The following is a 26,264-nucleotide window of genomic DNA, read 5'->3' as shown; positions in this document are numbered from 1 at the left end:
CAGTCATTTGAAATCCATAGATTAGTGACTAATGAATTTATTTCAATTGACTGATTTCCTTATATGAGCTGTAACGTTGAAATTGTTGCGTTTACATTTTTGTTCAGTATAGGTAACTGCGTTTCAATTTAGGTAGCTATAGAATTTAGAATATATCACCCATTAAAACTCACTACTGGTATACTAGCACAGCCCAATGAAAACTCTTTGTCCTGTAATAACTCAAAATATGATAATAATAAATAATAATATGCCATTTAGCAGACGCTTTTATCCAAAGCGACTTACAGTGCATACATTTTTACGTATGGGTGGTCCCGGGGATCGAACCCACTACCCTGGCGTTACAAGCGCCATGCTCTACCAATTGAGCTACAGAGGACCACATGATCTATTGAAAACATACAATTGTTTAAGGCTCACAACGCTTCAAATCTCCAGTTAAAGCGGACTATGGTAACTAACTGGTAATGTAACTATGGTAACTAAATTGGTAATGTAACCGACTATGGTAACGTAGCGATGGTAACTAGCGGGTAATGTAGCTATGGTAACTAACTGGTAATGTAGCTGGGGAAGTGTATTGTCTGAGGGAGAGGTAAAATACGTTTGATTCAGGAATGGGTAGAGTGAACGATAAAATCCACAGTTTCATTATGACTTACTATGTGTTGTACCATGGGGGCCTTGTATGCTATGCTCCAGCCTGGTTGGTCCCAGGTCTATTTGTGCCATCTTCCCCAGTCACATGATCATTGGAAGACGGTAGGCTTGGGCGATACATACCGTTTATACCGGGGTATTTCGAAATACCAACGGTATGATTTTCAACACCGTATTTTTTTTATTACTTTTTTTCCAGGGGGGGATTGTGAGTGCGTGCTACGCCACTGCCTGTAACTTTAAGTTAAGTATAACTATAAGAAATCTAAGATGTGTTAAATAAATGATATCCAGCTCAGGGCTCCAGCTATGCATCTGGTTTGCTAACTTGCTAGCTAAGTGGCTAAAAGTCAAGATCATCTTCTTGGTTACAGCAGAGACATTCAATCCCCTCCTGGATCAAGATCCCTGTTGCTTAAACTGGTTTGTGCATTAAAAATTAAAAAATAACATTATTTCTGTTTTGTTTCGTGAAATAGCGCCCCTTCTGTGCACATTCGGTAATACTGCATACCCCCGGTATGGTACAGAAATGGTATGACAGTATGAACATATGGGTACAGACCAACCCCAGAAGATGTCACAAACCGATCTGGAACCAGGCCATCTATTTGAGCCCCTTAAATACATTACAACAGTGGTCATGACAGGTGCTTGGTGGAGCCAGCTCAGTTAAATCATTACAAAGATATATTCAGACGTGACGCTGTAACCGAGGATCAACAGCCGCATTCCTTCAGGACAGCGAGGAAATAGTATGGAGCGGTAGATGGATTGCATCCCAAATGGCAACTTATTCCCAACGTAGTGGCGCTATTTTCACCATCCATTTACGTGAAACATGATCGATCCAGAGTTGGCTTTGTTTTCCTAAGAGAGTGTTGTCTACATCCTGCCTCTTCATTCCCATAGGGCTCTGGTCAAAAGGTAGTGCACTATGTAGGGAATAGGGTGCCATTTGGGACAGAGCCTCAGCCTCAGTTCAGACCCCTTCCTGCATCCTAGTCACCCACCATTTTGTCACCAATCTGGCACATGATGTTACTGCCTGGGACATTTAAAAAAAAGCCAGCAAGCAGAATAACAATACATTTAAGCATATAATATTTCTTTTTAACAACATCTGCATTTTGTACCAGTAAATACTACACACAGTGAGGGGAGAAAAAGGAGTAGCCTCACTAAAAGATGACATCACTGAAACAGCTTCTTCTTATTCGTTTTAAAATCCAACTGTCACCACAGAGAGCTTTCAGTTAAAATCCCACTGCCAATGCTGTGGCTGGCTGTAAGGGCGTGGAGCTCCACGCTAAACACAGGTGGTGGTGGTTGGGGATACGAACAAACCAGCTCTAGTCAGCTGTAGGTAGGTCATCTCATCGAGAGGAGGAACTGATCAGGATTATCATGAGTCGAGCCCACGTCGTCAAACCAGCGTATGTATGGAAGAAGAAAAGGCTGTTCTCCACATTGAGAGAGAGAAAAAAGGAACACAAAAACCTTGAAGATGTAAAAAAAAGTCAAAATATGATGAGCATGTATAAAAGATGGAGTACCGCCGATCCCCTCAGTTATAACAGACATTCTCCTCAGATGAAGTCCTGAGGGGGGCAGTGGAGCGACGCTGGAGGGGGGAGTAGAGAGGCTGGCCCATTGTTGGGTCAGGCAGAGAGGAGATACTGGTCTACTGAGCCGACGACAGGCGAGACGGAAGAATTTGCCAGTTGGTTTCCACAAGAAAGATGATACGACTCCCAATAAGTCAGAAGGGAGAAAATAGTTCAAAAAGAAAGAAATATTGTTTTTGACCCAAAGACATTATGTTCCCAGTGTGTATGAGAAATTACTTCTTTACCCATCTTCCTTAGGAGGTGTATACCAGCCTGGAATGAATAACACACAAAGGTTGTCACAACAACCACAGATTTGTATAATAATCTATATAAAAATCATTCAAGGGTTCATTTATGTTCATATGGATTAATAGTTCAATGAGGATCATTTACCATTCTTTTCGTGAATCTGCACCAGGGATTTGTATGACTGTTGTGCTCTGGCAAGACTGTACTGATTCTAGAAGAATACAGTGAAAATACAGATTAGATTAAATCTTCAACAACCTGAAATGGTGTGACATATCTATGGTTACCAAATGGTACCAGTACTACCGTTGTTTACCTTATTGGCTCCAAACTGCACTCTGGCTTTTCCTTTCACTAGGGTTGCATTGATCTGCATGATGACAGACTCTATGGAATAGGCACTGCTCCAGCCCTGAAACAACACAAAGAAATAATAATTGGGCTGGCTGAAACCTTGTCAGTTCTGTCAGATCAGTGGCAATGAAGGAGAGGAGGTGAGGAGAATATATATATATATATTTTTTTTTAAAGACAATTGAGCAAAGAGAAACAGCCAGCTTCTTCAGCAACTTTAGTTAGGGATGAACATTGTATGAATGGTATTAAAATCCAGACCTGTTTTGTGAGAAGTTCCATACACAAGGCCCCTCCGCCAAGAACGTACCTGAAATACAGGACGGAGAAGTACCAGCTCAGTACCAGTTCGAGGTGGAGAAGTACCGAGACCGGGTTAACGAACCAGACAAGGATTAGGCACATCTCATTTTTAGCAATTTAGCAGAAGCTAAAGTATTAAACTTTCCTGTCATCATCAAGATAGTCTCAATGGTTTAGTCGTTCAGAATGATTTGCATCAGCGATAGATTGAGAATGATCACTTCAGGGGCATGACGAAAAGCACTGCCAGACTACTCTAGGGTAGAATCAGAAGTATAGGAGTCCATCCAGACTTCACTGAGCGGCACTCACCCTCCAGACAGCACAGGGGAGACTACCCGTACGAACGGTGGATCAAAGGGAAAGTTATCCTGCAAGAGTCAAACAAGAAAACGCCTTTATCTCAAAACCGCTTTCACACCCGAAAAAAAAGTAAATCAATTTGTAAAAATCGATCAACGAATGAAACTCACTTTATATGAGAAACTGAGCAGAATGTAGTCCAACCCTTCCTTTTCCTTCAGAACCTGCAAGTCACTATGTAACGGACTATCTGGGTCTACCCTGTAAAATAAAGACAGAATGACTCGACTATAGGGAAACAGGGGAAGCCACCACAGCTCTATGAAATAACACCTGGATCTGAATACTTACGTCCTTATTTTGACGTGCCATTCATAAAGGCTGTCATTGACTAGCTCCACTGAATAAATACCTGGAAATGAATAACAAGATATGCAGGTGAACATCACTGTTAATCAACATGTTATCACCATTATCATCATCAAGCCAGATCTACAAAACACTGAAGGGTTAGGGCCAACGGGGTGCTGAACCAGGCCACCTCTCACCTGTCTTGTAACTCTGATCTGTAAAGCTCTCACCTGTCTTGTAACTGACCTGTGGATCTCTCACCTGTCTCGTAACTGACCTGTCGATCTCTCACTTATCTTGTAACTCTGATCTGTAAAGCTCTAACCTGTCTTGTAACTCTGATCTGTAAAGCTCTAACCTGTCTTGTAACTCTGACCTGTAAAGCTCTAACCTGTCTTGTAACTCTGATCTGTAAAGCTCTAACCTGTCTTGTAACTCTGATCTGTAAAGCTCTAACCTGTCTTGTAACTCTGATCTGTAAAGCTCTAACCTGTCTTGTAACTCTGATCTGTAAAGCTCTCACCTGTCTTGTAACTCTGTGATCTGTAAAGCTCTCACCTGTCTTGTAACTCTGTGATCTGTAGATCTCCCTGAGTTCCTTCATGAGACGATCAGAGGCCTGAACGGAACCAGAGACGGCACCCTGAAACAGGCATCACAACACAATATGGATCAGACCCAGGCTACCTTAGTGCACCGTTTCTCAACCCAATCCTCCAGGACCACACGTACCTCCACATATCTGATCTAGTCCAACACTAACGCACCTGATTTAGCCAACCAACAATGGGCTTGATGATTGGTTGATTTGTTGTTATCAGGTGAGCTAGTTTTGCAATGGATGAAATATGGCTGGGGGTCCCTGAGGACTGGGTTAAGAAAAACACACAAGAGACTATAAAAACGGTGGAAATGTTCCCGTTTCCCCCCCTGAAAAATAAGAAAGACATCTTACCGAATGAGCACTTACGTTCAAGTGGTCCTGCCTCTGGTTCTTACGGATCTTCTCTAGGATGGCCAGGTTCTCCTTCAAATCAAATCACGTTCAACTTTATTTATACAGCACATTATGTACAAAAAAATGCAGTAGGAAGTGCGTCATTAAATAATACAAAGTTAGAATGATAAAAAAATATATATATGTTTCGACAAATAGATACATTAAGATAGTAAAACAATAGTAAAAGTAGTAATATCCGCGGGACACAGCAAAGTGAACACAGTACAATGGAACACTTACGTGCACAATTACAAGGAGCAATTTTCTAAAAACATGCAGGGAAGACGTAGTCTGGTTAACCAGTCTAACAATCCACTTCTTGTGTCATATGCCAAAAGAGGAGAATGGCCTTTCAGCAATCTCAGCGTTCAATACGCAGCTGGATTTCCGGAGGAGCTGCTCATTGGTTGCTGGAAATAACATATTTTCCATGACAACATGCGGAGCCTCGAAAGTAGAATAAGATTTATAACAAAGTCAAAAACAAAGATTTAGCTGTTAGCTAGGCAAGCCTCAAGACGTTTTGTCTTTGGAATTGCAGAATGTATTCAGTTTGAGAATTTAGAGGTAAGCTACCAACTTCTGACAGAATGGTTGTCTGGACAACAAAAAAAAAAGGTTGCTTAGCAACCTGACACTAACACGATCTGTGGAGAAAGAAAAAAGTGAGTTCCAATATTTACATAACCTTTGTGATTGGAGGATATCTGTGGTAAAGCAACTCATGACCAAATCCTAAACCTAACCTTCTATTACCACCAAAAAAACAAATGTTTGTTTTCATACATTTTTACTATATAGCCAATTTTGACTGCGGTTGTGGTAACTAGTGGAAACCCAAACCCTCTGATCTCCTCCAGCTCATTAATGATGGAATGTTCATATTTGAAGATTGAAGAAGGACCCGTCTCTGGGGCGAATGACATGGAGTGGAATGTAATACTGGAAGTGTCTGCAACCATAGGAGGTCGGTCCAATAGACTAGAGTAGTGGTAACCAACCTTTTCTGAGTCCAGATCACTTCCTGAGTCAAAATGCAAGACGAGATCTACCCCTCAGATTATTATTTTTTATTTTATTTTAAACATGACTTTTTAAAAAAACGTAAGCCCTATGCAACATTAACCAATTAAAAAACAGTTCTGTAGCACCGAGGTTTGTGCAGTATTTGAGGTATATGATCACACTGGTAATAGAACATGTTGTATTACTTGAGGCACAGCTGCCTGAGCATAATAATGTGCTTTTCTTTATTTTACTGGACTGATGGCCTGCTTCTGATGGTCAGTCTGAGGGAGGGGGGGAGGGAGGGAGAGAACAGCGGTGAGGCTGCCGGTCACCTGACTCACCGTCCCGCCACTCTCCCTCCTCTGCTGTGAAAAGGAGACAGTCTTCAAGCTGATGGCAATGCATTATTTCAGCCTCATGCACCAATTCATGTTGTTACTCCTATGACCAGAGAAAGTGAAATATTCCTCGATATTAAAAAAGACACAAGCCGCTAATAATAACAACGCAAGCTTAATCGGAACACTTTGCTGTACTCATTCATTGCAGCTGCAGTGCTGGTTGTAGTGTGAGTGAAAGTAGGGAGAATGCACATTTTATGGCTTATAAAAATTGTTGAACAAGGTGTTAACAGTGTTGAATAACACCTTAAACATTAAGTTACTCATAAAATCAGCAGCGCTTCGCTGTATTCGTTGAGTCTCTCTCTAGTCATGGTTTGAAACGTTTTAATCTCACAGTATCAACTTTGTGTGTTCGAGGCTTCTTTTTGCATCCTATAGCTCGAGGAAACTGTGCAGACACTTATCTGAGCTATCTGATTGGCCAGCGGTAGGCCTATAGGTGCACTTGATTTGCTCTCTGGGCCTGCGGAGTTCTACCTTCAAACACATTAAATGGTTCAACATGGGAACACTGCCTTCCCGGCGCTAGGGCTGCTGAATCAAGTGCACCTACCGCCAACAGCACAAAAAAAATTAAAAAAGATATAGTAGGAACGCTTTATCTTTGGGTTTTTTACAGAAATGTTTGGTGATCGACTAGGATTCCCTTGGAGATTGACCCAGTCGATCGGGATTGACCGGTTTGGTGACCACCGGGATAAGCTTCCCCTAAAGTAAATTTAATTTGCCAAAATTATACAGAACAAAAATGAAACATGCAACAATTTCAAATATTTTACTGAGTTACAGTTTATAGAAGGAATTCAATCAATTCAAATAAATTCATTAGGCCATAATCTCTGGCAACAGCTCTGTTGGACATTCCTGCAGTCAGCATGCCAATAGCACACTCAAAATTCCAGAGAAATAAACTTTGTGCGTATGGAACATTTCTGGGATCTTTTATTTCAGCTCATGAAAAATGGGACCAACACTTCACATGTTGCCTTTATATTTTTGTTCAGTGTACATAATTACTCCCGTCTATAGAAAAATAAATAACATCCTTCAAAACACTACACCAGAGAGCATGATTTAACCACAGAGGATCATTAGCTTCTTTAAAAAAAAATAGCTGTGTATTGTTTTAAAATCACAAGGCCAGGGCATAAACTAGTTGGGAAGCGTGCAATTTGGTCAGCACACGCAGCAAATCAATTAGCTGATTGTTGAATTTGCAGCTGCCAGTGAAAAGCATCTAAAATAGGCCTGGCGCAATATTTTCCAAATACAATCGCTGGGGGAAACCGAGAAAGAAGAAACAAACGTCTTTAGCTGTCAAAGTTCTCTACTCCCAATAGGCTACTGTTCACTCAGTAGCTTATCTTATTGGCGCTATAGAGGTGAGCATCGGCCATATCCCCGGCGAGCGAGCGTATTCACGGTCTTTATCATTACGTTGTTTTAGGACAATAGTTCCTCCTCCAGGCTACATTGGACGTCATAGCCTACAAATCCGTCTCCCCTTTTCATAGGCCTCGATTAGATGGTTGCATTTAAGACAAGGTTGTTATTTTTTATTTTTAATCTATTAGCCTAATTTATGACTATCCAATCTACTCATCACATTAGGAATAGTAGGCTATCTTACGTTTGTCTGCAAATGCGATGATTGATGCATGCAATACTTTATGATAAAAAGCAATTTTTGGGGCTTCCCCCTAACTTGAAACTCACACGCCGCCTGACTGCAACCAGGCTACAGAAGACTGAGAAAAAAACTAAAAGAAGTCAAGCGTATATACACTGAAGAGAAATATAAACGCAACATGTAAAGTGTTGGTCTCATGTTTCATGAGCTGAAATAAAAGATCCCAGAAATGTTACAAAGTTTATTTCTCTCAAATTTTGTACACAGATTTGTTTTCATCCCTGTTAGTGAGTATTTATCCTTTGCTAAGAAAATCCATCCACCTGACAGGTGTGACATATCAAGAAGCTGATTAAACAGTATGATTATTACGCAGGTGCACCTTGTGCTGGGGACAATAAAAAGCCACTCTAAAATGTGCAGTTTTGTCACACAACACAATGCCACAGATGTGCAATTGGCATGCTGACTGCAGGAATGTCCACCAGAGCTGTTGCTAGAGCATGTAATGTTCATTTCTCTACCATAAGCCGTTTTAGAGAATTTGGCAATTCGTCCAACCGACCTCACAACCGCAGACCACGTGTAACCAGCCAGCCCAGGACCTCCACATCCTGCTTCTTCACCTGCAGGATCGTCTGAGACCAGCCGACTGGACAGTTAATGAAACTGTGGGATTGCCCAACTGAAGAATTTCTGCACAAACTGCTAGAAACCGTCTCAGGGAAGCTCATCTGCGTGCTCGTCGTCCTCACCAGGGTCTTGACCTGACTGCAGTTTAGTGTCGTAACTGACTTCAGTGGTCAAATGCTCACCTTCGATGGCCACTGGAGAAGTGTGCTCTTCACGGATGAATCCCAGTTTCGACTGTACCGGGCAGATGGCAGACAGCGTGCGTGTATGGCGTCATGTGGGCGAGCGGTTTGCTGATGTCAACGGTGTGCCCCATGGTGGTGGTGGGGTTATGGTATGGGCACACATAAGCTACAGACAACGAACCCAATTGCATTTTATCTATGGCAAATTGAATGCACAGAGATACCGTGACAAGATCCAGAGGCCCATTGTCGTGCCATTCATCCGCCGCCATCACCTCATGTTTCATCATGATATTGCACAGCCCCATGTCGCAAGGATCTGTACACAATTCCTGGAAGCTGAAAATGCCCCAGTTCTTCCAAGGCCTCATACTCACCAGACATGTCACCCATTGAGCATGTTCGAGATTCTTCGCATCGACGTGTACGACAGCGTGTTCCCACCAATATCCAGCAAAGTTTTTTTTTTTTTTTTAAGGTATCTGTGACCAACAGATGCATATCTGTATTCCCAGTCATGTGAAATCCATAGATTAGGGCCTAATGAATTTATTTCAATTGACTGATTTCCTTATATGAACTGTAACTCTGAATAATTGTTGAAATTGTTGCATTTATATTTTTGTTCAGTATAGATATACCTACAAAGAGAGAGAGAGAGAGAGAGACCGACAGAGAGAGGAGGTAGAGATATATAGATATAGAGAGAGAGAGAGAGACCGACAGAGAGAGAGGTAGAGCTATATAGATATAGAGAGAGAGAGAGAGAGAGAGACCGACAGAGAGAGAGGTAGAGCTATAGAGATATAGAGAGAGAGAGAGAGAGAGAGACCGACAGAGAGAGAGGTAGAGATATATAGATATAGAGAGAGAGAGAGACCGACAGAGAGAGAGGTAGAGCTATATAGATATAGAGAGAGAGAGAGAGAGAGAGACCGACAGAGAGAGAGGTAGAGCTATAGAGATATAGAGAGAGAGAGAGAGAGAGAGAGACCGACAGAGAGAGAGGTAGAGCTATATAGATATAGAGAGAGAGAGAGAGAGAGAGAGAGACCGACAGAGAGAGAGGTAGAGATATATAGATATAGAGAGAGAGAGAGAGAGAGAGAGACCGACAGAGAGAGAGGTAGAGATATATAGATATAGAGAGAGAGAGAGAGAGAGAGACCGACAGAGAGAGAGGTAGAGATATATAGATATAGAGAGAGAGAGAGAGAGAGAGAGACCGACAGAGAGAGAGGTAGAGATATATAGATATATAGATATAGAGAGAGAGACCGACAGAGAGAGAGGTAGAGCTATATAGATATATAGAGAGAGAGAGACCGACAGAGAGAGAGGTAGAGCTATATAGATATAGAGAGAGAGAGAGAGAGAGAGAGAGAGAGAGAGAGAGGTAGAGCTATATATAGAGAGAGAGAGAGAGAGACCGACAGAGAGAGAGGTAGAGATATAGATATAGAGAGAGAGAGAGAGAGAGGTAGAGATATATAGATATAGAGAGAGAGAGAGAGAGAGAGAGAGAGGGGTAGAGATATATAGATATAGAGAGAGAGAGAGACCGACAGAGAGAGAGGTAGAGCTATAGAGATATAGAGAGACAGGTGTATCACAGTAATTACCTTCTCTATGCCATCGTCCTCAGACTTCTTCCCATCTACTGGCTCCTCCTCTTTCATCTCATAGTGGTCCAGGTCTTCTATGTCCTGCTGAACACAATATACAGTTTTATTGCATATAGTATAGAAACTATATAAACTATAGAAGTTCTGCACAGCCTTTCCTCATCACCTTCCAAGAATCGTACCTTTAGTGCAACTTCAACCATCCCAAACTGAAGATGAACAGTCCCAAATTAAGAAAAATATTTTTGGATGTTTTGATACACGGGTCTACTCTAGGAAATAAAATAAAATGTGCCTCTAAAAAAAGCCCAACATTGGAATAATATTCAAATCTAATTTTGCATAAATGTACATACACTGAACAAAAACAAACTCAACATGTAAAGTGTTGGTCCCATGTTTCATGAGCGGAAATAAAATGTCCAAAAACAAATAAATAAATAAATATAAATACGCACAAAAAGCTTATTTCTGTCAAGATCAGTGCACAAATTTGTTTACATCCCTGTTAGTGAGCATTTCTCCTTTGCCAAGAAAATCCATCCACCTGACAGGTGTGGCATATCAATTTTATTTTATTTAACCAGGTAAGCCAGTTGAGAACAAGTTCTCATTTACAACTGCGACCTGGCCAAGATAAAGCAAAGCAGTGCGATAAAAACAACAACAACACAGAGTTACATATGGAATAAACAAAACGTACAGTCAATAACACAATAGAAAATCTATATACAGTGTGTGCAAATGTAGTAAGTTATGGAGGTAAGGCAATAAATAGGCCATAGTGCAAAATAATTACAATTTAGTATTAACACTGGAGTGATAGAAGATGTGCAGAAGATGATGTGCAAATAGAGATACTGGGGTGCAAATGAGCAAAATAAATAACAATATGGGGATGAGGTAGTTGGGTGGGCTAATTTCAGATGGGCTGTGTACAGGTGCAGTGATCGGTAAGGTGCTCTGACAACTGATGCTTAAAGTTAGTGAGGGAGATAAGAGTCTCCAGCTTCAGAGATTTTTGCAGTTCGTTCCAGTCATTGGCAGCAGAGAACTGGAAGGAATGGCGGTCAAAGGAGGTGTTGGCTTTGGGGATGACCAGTGAGATATACCTGCTGGAGCGCATACTACGGGTGGGTGTTGCTATGGTGACCAATGAGCTAAGATAAGGCAGGGATTTGCCTAGAAGTCATTTATAGATGACCTGGAGCCAGTGGGTTTGGCGACGAATATGTAGTGAGGACCAGCCAACAAGTGATGGCACTGTGATAGACTACATCCAATTTGCTGAGTAGAGTGTTGGAAGCTATTTTGTAAATGACATCGCCGAAGTCAAGGATCGGTAGGATAGTCAGTTTTACGAGGGCATGTTCAGCAGCATGAGTGAAGGAGGCTTTGTTGCGAAATAGGAAGCCGATTCTAGTTTTAAATTTGGATTGGAGATGCTTAATGTGAGTCTGGAAGGAGAGTTTACGGTCTAACCAGACACCTAGGTATTTGTAGTTGTCCACATATTCTAAGTCAGACCCGCCGAGAGTAGTGATTCTAGTCGGGCAGGCGGGTGCAAGCAGCGTTCGATTTAAGAGCGTGCATTTAGTTTTACTAGCGTTTAAGAGCAGTTGGAGGCCACGGAAGGAGTGTTGTATGGCATTGAAGCTCGTTTGGAGGTTTGTTAACATAGTGTCCAATGAAGGGCCAGATGTATACAAAATGGAGTTGTCTGCGTAGAGGTGGATCTGAGAGTCACCAGCAGCAAGAGCGACATCATTGATATACACAGAGAATAGAGTCGGCCCGAGATTTGAACCCTGTGGCACCCCCAGAGACTGCCACAGGTCCAGACAACAGGCCTTCCGATTTGACACACTGAACTCTGAGAAGTAGTTGGTGAACCAGGCGAGGCAGTCATCAAGAAGCTGATTAAACAGCATGATCATTACACAGGTGCACCTTGTGCTGGGGACAATAAAAAGCCACTCTAAAATGTGCAGTTTTGTAACACAACACAATGCCACAGATGTCTCAAGTTGAGGGAGTGTGCAATTGGCATGCTGACTGCAGGAATGTCCACCAGAGCTGTTGCCAGAGAATGTAATGTTCATTTCTCTACCATAAGCAGTTTTAGAGAATTTGGCAGTACGTCCAACCGACCTCACAACCGTAGACCACGTGTAACCAGCCAGCCCAGGACCTCCACATCCTGCTTCTTCACCTGCTGGATTGTCTGAGACCAGCAAAGGAGATGTGTCGCGCTGCATGAGGCAAATGGTGGTCGCACCAGATACTGACTGGTTTTCTGATCCACGCCCCTACCTTTTTTTTAAGGTATCTGTGACCAGATGCATATCTGTATTCCCAGTCATGTGAAATCCATAGATTAGGGCCTAATCAATTTATTTAAATTGTTGCATGTTGCGTTTATTTTTGTTCAGTATAAATAATTAGCCTACATGTCAAAGTGTAGCCTAGGTAATATGCGTAATGAGACTTTTAATTACATATAGGCTAAACGCCAGTCATGTTTGTCAAATATAATGTAGGATAATTAACATTAACGTCTATAGGCTTGATTCTGTTGACGTTGGCCACTCAACGCACGGTTTGTTCAGGTCAAAAATGGTCACAATAGTGGAGGGTAAGAGCCTATCACCCACCTTGAAATCTGAGCGGAGGCAGTCAGCATTTTGCAACTATTTAACCATAAACGTAATTGTTTAAAACTCTGGAGGTTTTATGTCATTTTATAGGGGCATGTCTCACCTTGTTTAAAGGTAGCTTAGCAAAAATAGGACCATAGAAATGTTGAGGGATTTATTTTATAATAGCTTCCTTAGGCCATTAGCTTTTCTCTCATGTTCTATTGGTTTTCAAATCAACTTTATTTCATTGTCCAGCAGCCAAAGACACAATCCTAATCATATTAGCAACCCCATGCTAGTTGTTGCATCTTTAAATCTCCCCTCATTCTAAATTTCTAACTTTCATCTCAGTCACATGAAACCGCTCGGATGTGCAGTGGCTTTTTAGAACGGTGCGTTGCCGCAAATTGCATTTTTGAAACATTTGCACGTAGCCAACTGCCGTGTGCGCATTGCTGCGCTCAGTTGGTAGAGCATGGCGCTTGCAACGCCAGAGCTGTGGGTTCGATTCCCACGGGGGGCCAGTATGAAAGATGTATGCACTCACTAACTGTAAGTCGCTCTGGATAAGAGCGTCTGCTAAATGACTAAAATGTAAATTGTTTATCAATATTTTAAGATAAACGTTCAGATCAGTTGCATCCGCCTCATTGCTTTTTTACATTTTAATTATGTACAGTGGTTGTATGAATTTAGGATCTATCGTCCCAGACATTATTTATCATCCCAGGGACGACAGGACGCCCTTCATTTCAAGGCCTGCACACAAGAGAGGTTATATGTGTATGTGTACTATATATAGTATACATACACACAAGATAAGTTACAGTTGAAGTCGGAAGTTTACATACACTTAGGTTCCTCTCCTCCTCATTAAAACTCGTTTTTCAACCACTCCACACATTTCTTGTTAACAAACTATAGTTTTGGCAAGTCGGTTAGGACATCTACTTTGTGCATGACACAAGTAATTTTTCCAACAATTGTTTACAGACAGATTATTTCACTGTATCACAATTCCAGTGGGTCAGAAGTTTACATACACTAAGTTGACTGTGCCTTTAAACAGCTTAGAAAATTCCAGAAAATGATGTCATGGCTTTAGAAGCTTCTGATAGGCTAATTGACATCATTTGAGTCAAGTGGAGGTGTACCTGTGGATGTATTTCAAGGCCTACCTTCAAACTCAGTGCCTCTTTGCTTGACATCATGGGAAAATCAAAAGAAATCAGCCAAGACCTCAGAAAAATAATTGTAGACCTCCACAAGTCTGGTTCATCCTTGGGAGCAATTTCCAAACGCCTGAAGGTGACACGTTCATCTGTACAAACAATAGTATGCAAGTATAAACACCATGGGACCACGCAGCCGTCATACCGCTCAGGAAGGAGATGCGTTCTGTCTCCTAGAGATTAACGTACTTTGGTGCGAAAAGTGCAAATCAATCCCAGAACAACAGCAAAAAGGACCTTGTGAAGATGCTGGAGGAAACAGGTACAAAAGTATCTATATCCACAGTAAAACGAGTCCTATATCGACATAACTTGAAAGGCCGCTCAGCAAGGAAGAAGCCACTGCTCCAAAACCGCCATAAAAAAGCCAGACTACGGTTTGCAACTGCACATAGGGACAAAGATCGTACTTTTTGGAGAAATGTCATCTGGTCTGATTAAACAAAAATAGAACTGTTTGGCCATAATGACCATCGCTATGTTTGGAGGAAAAAGGGGTTGGCTTGCAAGCCGAAGAACACCATACCAACCGTGAAGCACGGGGGTGGCAGCATCATGGTGTGGGGGTGCTTTGCTGTAGGAGGGACTGGTGCACTTCAAAAAATAGATGGCATCATGAGGAAGGGAAATGATGTGGATATATTGAATCAACATCAGTCAGGAAGTTAAAGCTTGGTCGCAAATGGGTCTTCCAAATGGACAATGACCCCAAGCATACTTCCAAAGTTGTGGCAAAATGGCTTAAGGACAACAAAGTCAAGGTATTGGAGTGGCCATCACAAAGCCCTGACCTCAATCCTATAGAACATTTGTGGGCAGAACTGAAAAAGCATGTGCGAGCAAGGAGGCCTACCTTCAGGAGGAATGGGCCAAAATTCACCCAACTTATTGTGGGAAGCTTGTGGAAGGCTACCCAAAATGTTTGACCAAAGTTAAACAATTTAAAGGCAATGCTACCAAATTCTAATTGAGTGTATGTAAACTTCTGACCCACTGGGAATGTGATGAAAGAAATAAAAGCTGAAATAAATAATTCTCTACTATTATTCTGACATTTCACATTCTTAAAATAAAGTGGTGATCCTAACTGACCTAAGACAGGGAATGTTTTACTAGGATTAAATGTCAGGAATTGTGAAAAACTGAGTTTAAATGTATTTGGCTAAGGTGTATGTAAACATCTGACTTCAACTGTATATTCAGCACACGCACAAGAAGTTTAAGGTGAATGTTGATATTATCTCTATTTACATTTTTTTTACATTTTAGTCATTTAGCAGACGCTCTTATCCAGAGCGACTTACAGTTAGTGAGTGCATACATTTTCATATGTAATGTTCGTTGTCCATAGGTACACATGTACACACACACACAAACCGGTACACACACACCTCGCCCATTTCTTCCTCCTCCTCCTCCTCGGATGTCACTTCATCAGCTGGTCCGTGCTATAAAGGAAAAATACAGGAAAAAGGAAAGAAAGAAAATAGATTGTGAGTTTAAAGACAAGGCATGCCTTTCTGATTGTTTCAATGGGGTATGGAATGTTACTCAGGCCCAGAATAAGAGTCTTGCCTTGCGATAGGGCTGTCCCCATCCTTGAATCACAATATTTAGATTCAAATCTGATACATAATTTGAAGCTGACATTATTTCCACTGACAGTGTGATTCAAACCAACTGAATATTCACTGATTTCATACTGTGGGGTCAGCCTGCAAATGTGATTCAAATCAGAGTCCACCAGTTCCAGATTATATTTATATGGGGTTGTCAAGCCTGCCAAAGAAATAGAATCTCATTCTAGAATGAGCCCTACCTTGCGCTCTGGGTTGATGGGCCCAGCAGGGAGGGGCTGATCTAGCATCTCAACATCTGGGTGCTGGGGCAGGTTGTACAGCCGACATAGGTCACAGATGAGACGCTTCAGCTGCTGCAGGAGCTGGGGAAACAAAACAAAAAAAACAGGTCAACTGTCATTCTACAGTATCTCTGAACCTTTTTCACAATATTACAATACCACCAACTCTGTAGAGCAGGGGTCGTCAACAGGCAAAAAAATACTAAAAACACCAGGAAGTCAGTTAAAAATTAGGTTCATTTAGGAAATCTGTTCACAAAGTATTCCCAGGAATAAATAAAAAAGAGAAAAGTATTGTACTCCAACCTTTTGGATTTGAAATGATACAATGACTAAGAAAGAGGTTGAAGTGCAAACTGTCCACTTTAATTTGAGGGTATTTTCATTAATATCAGGTGAACTGTGTATCCTGGTATCCTGAGTGGCGCAGTGGTCTAAGGCACTGCATCGCAGTACTAACTGTGCCACTAGAGATCCTGGTTCGAATCCAGGCTCTGTCGCAGCCGGCCGCGACTGGGAGACTCATGGGCGGCGCACAATTGGCCCAGCGTTGTCCAGGGTAGGGGAGGGAATGGCCGGCAGGGATGTAGCTCAATTTATAGAGCATGGTGTTTGCAGCGCCAGGGTTGTGGGTTCGATTCCCACGGGGGGGCCAGTATAAAAAAAAATATTATAAAAAAAAAATAGAAATAAAATTGTATTCACTAACTGTAAGTCGCTCTGGATAAGAGCGTCTGCTAAATGACTAAAATGTAAAAATGTGTCATTTTGGAGTCACTTTTATTCTAAATAAGAATAGAATGTTTCTAAAAAACGTCTACATTAATGTGGATGCTACAATGATTATGGATAATCCTGAATGAATCGTGAATAATTGTGAGTGAGAAAGTTACAGAGGCATAAATATCTAACAGAGGCCCAAAATGCTAACCTCCCCCTGTTATTCTAATGGTGAGAGGTTAGCATGTCTTGGGGGTATTAACCTCCCCCTGTTATTGTAATGGTGAGAGGTTAGCATGTCTTGGGGGTATTAACCTCCCCCTGTTATTCTAATGGTGAGAGGTTAGCATGTCTTGGGGATATTAACCTCCCCCTGTTATTCTAATGGTGAGAGGTTAGCATGTCTTGGGGGTATTAACCTCCCCCTGTTATTCTAATGGTGAGAGGTTAGCATGTCTTGGGGGTATTAACCTCCCCCTGTTATTGTAATGGTGAGAGGTTAGCATGTCTTGGGGGTATTAACCTCCCCCTGTTATTCTAATGGTGAGAGGTTAGCATGTCTTGGGGATATTAACCTCCCCCTGTTATTCTAATGGTGAGAGGTTAGCATGTCTTGGGGGTATTAACCTCCCCCTGTTATTCTAATGGTGAGAGGTTAGCATGTCTTGGGGATATTAACCTCCCCCTGTTATTCTAATGGTGAGAGGTTAGCATGTCTTGGGGGGTATTAACCTCCCCCTGTTATTGTAATGGTGAGAGGTTAGCATGTCTTGGGGGGTATTAACCTCCCCCTGTTGTTCTAATGGTGAGAGGTTAGCATGTCTTGGGGGGTATTAACCTCCCCCTGTTGTTCTAATGGTGAGAGGTTAGCATGTCTTGGGGGGTATTAACCTCCCCCTGTTGTTCTAATGGTGAGAGGTTAGCATGTCTTGGGGGGTATTAACCTCCCCCTGTTGTTCTAATGGTGAGAGGTTAGCATGTCTTGGGGATATGATATTTGTGCGTCTGTAAGTTTCTCACTCATTATTCACGATTCATTCAGGATTATACGTAACCATGGTAGCGTCCACATTAATGTAGAAGTGTTTAGAAACATATTCTATTCTTATTTACAATAAAAGTGACTCCAAAATGACACAATACATTATTTACCATTAATTTCTATTGGGCACAAAATAATCTGAAAGAAAACCTAAACAAACAAATGCATTCAACAAGTTTGTAGAGTCACAAGCCTGATGTAATCATTGCGTTCTAAGAATATGGGACCAAATACTAAACTTTTGACTACTTAATACACATTAGTAAATTTGTCCCAATAACTTTGGTACCCTAAAATGGGGGGACTATGTACAAAAAGTGCTTTCATTTCTAAACGGTTCACCCGATATGGATGAAAATACCCTCAAATTAAAGCTGCCAGTCTGCTTTTTAACCTCATAGTCGTTCTATCATTTAAAATCCAAAGTGCTGGAGTACAAAGCCAACACAACAACAAAAATTGTCACTGTCCCAATACTTTTGGAGCTCACTGTATGTGATCGTGTCTTAATGTAATCAAGGTATGAAATCCTTGTTTTTGAAAAATACAATCTCTTTTTGGGCTTAGTTGTGGTCAATTTGAAGTATACAACTTATTATATTTATGTTCCGGCCACGACCTAGTTGCCAGTAACTTATCAACCAATTGTGAAGGAGGTACTATGATTTCCATATGAGCCAGAGCGACTTACAGTCAGTGTTCTACGTGGCTCAAGCCTTCCGCATGCTTCTGTTCAGCTGGCGCCTAGCTGAGGACCGAACGAGTGTGCTCGCATACTCCCTTAAAGACCTTCGCCTTGAAAAACAAGGGGGGAAAAGCAGCAATAGTACCGTTTCTCCATCTTGAGACGCCGTAGCCAGTATCCACTTCCTCAAAATAGTCTGAATTAATCAAAGATAACTGAAGAAATGTGTCATTCATTTTTGACGTTTTTGCAGAGGAGATCTTACACGCAATTTTACATCTAAGGTGTTTGGTTCAGTATTTCAAGTGAAAAAATGTGCATGAAAACGATTAGCTCGTTGAATGATAAACACTTCATTGAAGAATCCCTACTGTTGCCCAATCACTGACGAAGGGGCGTAGACTTCGGCTTGCCTTGAGAAATGTTTCGCACGTACAGACGAAAAAGCGCTTGCCAAATACCAAAACATCACAAAATGTCATAATATATGCACAAACTGTTCCGAACTGTTTCTCGGATGGGAAGCATGTGGACGCCTTCAGTCAGTAGAACATGGCGCTTACAACTGCAAGGGTAGTGGGTTCAATTCCCGCTAAGGCCACCCATATGTAAAAACGTATGCACGCATGACTAATTCACTTTGGGTAAAATACATATAGTGTGACTGACCCTTTTTACAATCAACCAATTGTGTAGGTGGTATTAGGGCCTATGCCTTCCATGAGAGCTGGTGCTACATCCTACAGCACATCGTGTTGAAGGAAGAAAAGTCAAGTCTACACACACACACACACACACACACACACACACACACACACACACAGGTGAGTGACTTACCAAAGAGGTGCCTTTTCTGACATCTTCCAGGCGCTCCAACACCTCTGTCAGACTTGGGTCATCAGAGTCAACAAACCAGATTGGAGGTGTGGAGGGGTATGACTCCTGGGAGGGGAGGGATGATCAAGTTGATCACATCATTACTAGGCAAAGCTCTAATGGAACAGGGCTGAACTGACACGCTATATCTACAAACAGAAATAGCTAATTTACTAGTTAAGTAGCTAGTAGGTGAAGCTACTTCAGAATAAAATTATATCTCACATATAGAGGCATCCATAAATATGCAACACGCACTACCTACCTACCTAGTCACGCACTGACTTTTAACGTTATGTCCTGGTTTTTAGCTAGCTAGCTAATGCGAACAATCCTTTTACGCAGGACTATTCTTTATCTCCATTAGTCAGCAATTGTGTTCACAGGTCACGTTACCTTGTGACAAGTTATTGTATCAGCAAAATAAGGTACAAATATCAGAAACAATTTATAGATTGGCTGGGTGGCAAAATACATTCTCAGTTTTTTCCAGACGCATTAGCCTACTAGCTTATAACAACCAACGGTAACGTTTACAAATATGAGCTTATTTCTTGTTTGCTAACAAGTTAGCTAGCATAGCTAACTATAACTGGACATATGGCCCGTTGATAAAGTATAAACTAACTGAAAAGTCTAAACACATTTCTATATTATGTGGCTAACGATCTCCAAAAACAGAGCTAGCTAGCTAGCTGATTTGTGTATTCGCAGTGTTCGGCTTGAGAATTCCAAATTCGTCATGTTTATCGTTAGCCCTGTGCTAACTAGCTACGTAGCTAGCGTCTTTCTTACCGTGATGTTGCAATGTATTATCAACAGTTTTTCACCGGTTACATTAAACTGACAACTAAGCTCATCCGGCTTCCAATCGATAATTCTGAAACGTTCGTGGTTTGTGTCAAAAATTGACTCCAAAAACTTCAATTCGGCCTTCAGACCCGAAACCGACATCTTCCACTCATCTCAAGCCAGGCAGTCCGCGGGGGAGGGGGGGAAGTTGAGGCATATTGCGACCGCGTAGTCGGGGCTGGATCTCGCACGTTAGCGTGAGAGCAACAACAGAAGAGTGTGTGTAGTGCTGGGTAGGAATATCATATAGTCCAATGTTTCTGAATACATAACAGGTGAAATATATAGATGTATGTATGGTTAATATTGATTGAAATCAAATTCTGTACAAAAAAATAATAATAATAATCAAATGTATTTTTTTGCACAATGCTGAGCCAGTGCAGGGCACTTATTGAGATGGGATCTCAGTACCATCCTGAAAGGGCATCAGGCTCACAGTTCTGTCAGATAAACCAAATTCCTTTACTAGGTATTGTCATCATACCGGCGGCTATTGTGATTATTCAGCAAGGTAGAACCTAGATGGAATCTGAAATATAGGCTACCTATGTACACTGAACAAAAATATAAATGGAACATGTAAAGTGTTGGTCCCATGTTTCATGAGCTGAAATAAAAGTTAAATTTACATTTTAGTCATTTAGCAGACGCTCTTATCCAGAGCGACTTACATTTGTGTTCACAAATTAGGTGCACCTTGTGCTGGGGCCAACAAAAGGCCACTTTAAAAATGTGCAGTTTTGTCACACAACACAATGCCACAGATGTCTCAAGTTTTGAGGGAGGGTGCAATTGGCATGCTGACTGCAGGAATGTCCACCAGAGCTGTTGCCAGAGAATTGAATGTTAATTTCTCTACCATAAGCCACATCCAACGTCGTTTTAGAGAATGTGGCAGTACTTCCAACCGGCCTCACAACCGCACATCACATGTAACCATGGCAGCCCAGGACCTCCACAACCAAATAATTTCTGCATAAACTGTCAGAAACCGTCTCAGGGAAGTTCAACTGCATGCTCTTCGTCCTCACCAGGGTCTTGACTAGACTGCAGTTTGGCATAGTAACCTACTTCAGTGGGCAAATGCTCACATTTGATGGCCACAGGCACGCTGGAGAAGTGTGCTCTTCACGGAGTGTACCGGAAAGATGGCATCGTGTGGGTGAGCGGTTTGCTGATGTCAACGTTGTGAACAGAGTGCCCCATGGTGGCAGTGGGGTTATGGTATGGGCAGGCATAAGCTACGGACAACGAACACAATTGCATTTTACAGATGGCAATTTGAAGGCACAGAGATACCATGACGAGATCCATTGTTATGCCATTCACCCGCCGCCATCACCTCATGTTTCAGCATGATAATGTACAGCCCCATGTCGCAAGGATCTGTAAACAATTCCTGGAAGCTGAAAATGTCCAAGTTCTTGCATGGCCTGTGGATTGCATGGCCTGCATACTCAGATTCCCCAGGCCACAATCAACAGCCTGATCAACTCTATGCAAAGGAAATGTGCCGAGCTGCATGAGGCAAATGGTGGTCACACCAGATACTGACTGGTTTTCTGATCCACGCCCATAGCTGTTTTATAAGGTATCTGTGACCAACAGATGCATATCTGTATTCCCAGTCATGTGAAATCCATAGATAAGGGCCTAATGAATTTATTTAAAATTGACTGATTTCCTTATATGAACTGTAACTCAGTAAAATCATTGAAATTGTTGCATGTTGCGTTTTATATTTTTGTTCAGTGTATACTTGTTATTATAGGCCTCATGATGGAGGATTGTTGTCATTATTTTAATGGCCAGTAAAAAAAAAAATATATATATATATATTTATCTTTCTTTAACCTTTTTCTAACAAACACCTGAAACATAGAAATAGAACGAATTATAATTAATTAACAAGTGACCACTTTGCATCCGTTCTAAAGGGGTCAGTGTAGGCCTACACTGAATGTACAAAACATTAAGAACACCTTCCCCTCAGAACAGCTTAAATTTGTCAGACTCTACAAGGTGTCGAAAGCCTTCCACAGGGATGGCGGCCCATGTTGACTCCAATGCTTCCCACAGTTGTGTAAAGTTGGCTGGATGTTCTTTGGGTGGTGGACCGTTCTTGATACACAGGGGAAACTGTTGAGCGAGAAAAACCCAGTAGCGTTGCAGTTCTTGACACAAACAGTGCTTCTGGCACCTACTACCATACCCCGTTCAAAGGCACTTAAAACTTTTGTCTTGTCCATTCACCCTCTGAATGGCACAAGCATTTAGCTACACCTGCAATAACATCTGCTAAACGTGTATGCGACCAATAACATTTGATTTGATTTTGGCACACATACACAATCCATGTCTCAAGGCTTTAAAATAATTCTTTAACCGGTCTCCTCCCCTTCATCTGCACTGATTTAAGTGCATTTAACAAGTGACATCAATAAGGGATCATAACTTTCACCTGGTCAGTCTATTTCATGGAAAGAGCAGGTGTTCTTAATGTTTTGTACACTCAGTCTATATGTCTTCCTCTGTCTTCCTTATATTCAAGTATACAATTTCCTTCCAACCAGTCTCTCAACATAATCTTTCACTGGTGTGGTGGGATTGACAAATGATCATAGCCACTGACCTTAATGAACAAATGAATAGGTATCAATCAGGTCTGTTCACACACCCTCAACTACAGTGAGACGTTTGGGCTGAGTGATTAACCGAACAGTCGGTTATTTTTTTTGTTTTTAAAACAACTAATTGACCAAGGTCTGTTCAATTATTTGAATTGCATTTAGTTCCATCAAGCCCAAACTGTGCGATGTAGTAGGGATGTGTAGTTTCTAACAGGCCAATATTCGACAAAGTTTGGCACAGAAAACGTGATAATTAACTACAATGACCATAATCCATTGCGTGCCCACTTGTCCGGTCTGAGACGGACTTATTTACTTAGAAGGAAAAATAAAATAGTGATTTTTTTCAGACAGCAGCAGCTCTATAGAGATGAGATGATGACTTGGAATGAAATAACAGTCATCAACTGAAATATTTTATTAAAGTAATGTGAATAAATGATGTTTAATAAGCAGTAATGGGCAGTCACTACCATCATGGGACTTTTTATGAATTGTTTTATTCTGTATTGTTGGGTAAGAGCGTTGTGCTAGTAACCGAAAGGTGGCTGGTTCTAATCCCCGAGCCGACTAGGTGTAAAATCTGTCGATGTGCCCTTAAGCAAGGCACTTAACCCTAATTGCTCCTGTAAATCGCTCTGGATTAGAGTGTCTGCTAAATGACAAAAATGTAAATAGTGCATTTAATGTCTAAAAAACGGGACTCTTTTTTGTAATTAAAGAAAACAACCTTAGGGGCACAGAGCTGAAATATAATTATGTGTCAGTAATTGTATCTGATATTCCACTGTATAATGTACAGTCCTATACCAAAATAAAAGCTGTCGTCATACAATGCAATTTTTCAGTCGTCACCAGATGTTAGTAAACCCCTTTATTCTTCCGATATACACGGAACAGAAATATAAACGCAACATGCCACAATTTCAACGATTTTACTGAGTTACAGTTCATATCAGGAAATCAGTCAATTGAAATAAATTCATTAGGCCCTAATCTATGGATTTCACATGACTGGGCAGGAGCACAGCAATGGGTGGGCCTGGGAGGGCCTAGGCCCACCCACTGGGGAGCCAGGCCCAGCCAATCAGAATTAGTTTTTATTACAGACAGAAATACTCCTCCGTTTCATCAGCTATCCGGGTGGCTGGTCTCAGACGATCCCGCAGGTGAAGAAGCCGGATGTGGATGTCCTGGGCTGGCGTGGTTACACGTGGTCTGCGGTTGTGAGGCCGGTTGGACGTACTGCCAAATTCTCTAAAATGACGTTGGAGGCGGCTTATGGTAGAGAAATGAACATTAATTTCTCTAGCAACAGGTCTGGTGGACATTCCTGCGGTCAGCATGCCAATTGCACGCTCCCTCAAAACTTGAGACATCTGTGACATTGTGTTGTGTGACAAAACTGCACATTTTAATGTGGCCTTTTATTGCCCCAGCACAAGGTGCACCTGTGTAATGATCGTGCTTTTTAATCAGCTTCTTGATATGCCACACCTGTTAGGTGGATGGATTATCTTGGCAAAGGAGAAATGCTCACTAACAGGGATGTAAACAAATTTGTGAACACATTTCTGGGATCTTTTATTTCAGCTCATGAAACATGGGACCAACACTTTACATGTTGCGTTTATATTTTTGTTCAGTATAATAAGCCAGGGTGTCATCATTGGAGACTGTGTGCCTCTCTCTGTTATCCCATCATTGACATAACTGCCCTCAGGAGGAGAAAAGGTTCAAGAAGTTCAAGGCAGGACAGCCAATGCAATTGCAATCTCACTCTCTCTCGCCCTTGAGCAAGGCACTTAACCCTAATTGCTCCTGTAAGTCACTACGGGAAACAGCGTCTGCTAAAATGACTAAAATGTAATAAATAGTTGGACGTTCTTTAAATAACAGCTAATGAACCATTTAAAAAGAGATTCCTCCGCTACGCGACCCCTTTTTCTGAATTTGACGAGTTTCCTGTCAGCGCTATAGGTTCAGCTCAAAGCTCATTCACTCAAGAAAGAAAAGTGGACTACGTTAGTCAGACATCCTTGAGACCAACTATGAGTCAGAGTCATATAAATATAGGTGTGTAACTGTTCCGGCCTCTCCCACTCACTCCTCGATACTCTGGATGACAGTCTGTGACTGAAAACTAACGTCACGTTGTCTCATGAAGTCAATGGTCTGCAGCTGTAATAGTTCTAAAATACAGCGTTGACCGAATTGCAAATACTTTTAGCATTCAAGAGAAAGTAGTTATGACCAATACACTCAATACATCATTACACCAGTTAGAAAAGTTTAAAATGGTGAATATACTGAAAATGGGGAATATATTTAAAAAAAACACTCAGACACAAGATGCGACAAAAACGGTTTACTATCAGGGAAAGATCAAAATAATATAAAATACAACAAAAAAAATCCATAAAACTCATTACTTATCATAGAGACAGTTTCCTGAACGATCATATAACATTACTATCCATCTGATCATAGCATGTACATATAGACTGTATACAGCGCCTTCGGAAGGTATTCAGACCCCTTGACTTTTTTCCACATTTTGTTACGTTACAGACTTATTCTAAAATGGATTAAATAAAAATACATCCTCATCAATCTACACACAATACCCCATAATGACAAAGCGAAAACAGGTTTTTATACATTTCTGCACATTTATTAAAGATAAAAAACAGAAATGCCTTATTTACGTAAGTATTCAGACCCTTTGCTATGAGAATCGAAATTGAGCTCAGGTGCATCCTGTTTCCATTGATCATCCTTGAGATGTTTCAACAACCTGATTGGAGTCCACCTGTGGTAAATTCAATTGATTGGACATGATTTGGAACGGCACACACCTGTCTATATAAGGTCCCACAGAGACAGGATTGTGTTGAGGCACAGATCTGGGGAAGGGTACCAAAACATTTCTGCAGCATTGAAGGCCCCCACAGTGGCCTCCATCATTCTTAAATGGAAGATGTTTGGAATCACCAAGACTCTTCCTAGAGCTGGCCGCCAGGCCAAACTGAGCAATCGGTGGAGAAGGGCCTTGGTCAGGGAGGTGACCAAGAACCCAATGGTCACTCTGACAGAGCTCCAGAGTTCCTCTGTGGAAATGGGAGAACCTTCCAGAAGGACAACCACCTCTGCAGCACTCCACCAATCAGGCCTTTATGGTAGAGTGGCCAGACGAAAGCCACTCCTCAGTAAAAGGCACATGATAGCCTGCTTGGAGTTTGCCAAAAGGCATCTAAAGGACTCTCAGACCATGAGAAACAAGATTCTCTGGTCTGATGAAACCAAGATTGAACTCTTTGGCCTGAATGCCAAGCGTCACTTCTGGAGGAAACCTGGCACCATCCCTACGGTGAAGCATGGTGGAGGCAGCATCATGCTGTGG

At 41.6% G+C, this 26,264-nt stretch overlaps 1 protein-coding gene across 4 annotated transcripts; it reads right to left on the bottom strand.

Annotated features, from left to right (window-relative positions):
* Nucleotides 1-252: 252 nt before the first annotated feature.
* On the bottom strand, nucleotides 253-20,360 carry LOC311134555 (ubiquitin-conjugating enzyme E2 Q2-like). Of its 4 annotated transcripts, none has more exons than XM_084168257.1 (14): nucleotides 20,172-20,360; nucleotides 19,338-19,442; nucleotides 16,012-16,134; nucleotides 15,584-15,640; nucleotides 10,319-10,402; nucleotides 4,792-4,863; nucleotides 4,395-4,479; nucleotides 3,837-3,897; nucleotides 3,656-3,746; nucleotides 3,495-3,553; nucleotides 3,141-3,189; nucleotides 2,842-2,937; nucleotides 2,670-2,736; nucleotides 253-2,546 (listed from the first exon to the last, which is right to left on the bottom strand). In XM_084168257.1, exons 1-14 carry the CDS (start codon nucleotides 20,328-20,330, stop codon nucleotides 2,515-2,517), a joined length of 1,140 nt encoding a protein of 379 aa, XP_084024383.1. In that variant the 5' UTR covers nucleotides 20,331-20,360; the 3' UTR covers nucleotides 253-2,514. The 4 variants fall into 4 exon arrangements, with proteins under 4 accessions (XP_084024383.1, XP_084024385.1, XP_084024382.1 ...); XM_084168259.1 differs by having other exon boundaries at nucleotides 4,807-4,863; XM_084168256.1 differs by having other exon boundaries at nucleotides 10,319-10,405; nucleotides 20,172-20,353.
* Between the last annotated feature and the right edge of the window lie 5,904 nt (nucleotides 20,361-26,264).

The sequence above is a fragment of the Coregonus lavaretus genome (genome assembly GCF_964263955.1).
Source record: "Coregonus lavaretus genome assembly, chromosome: 9".
Lineage (NCBI taxonomy): Eukaryota > Metazoa > Chordata > Actinopteri > Salmoniformes > Salmonidae > Coregonus > Coregonus lavaretus.
Note: the sequence above shows the minus strand (reverse complement) of the source record. Positions and strands in the feature narration are given on the sequence as shown.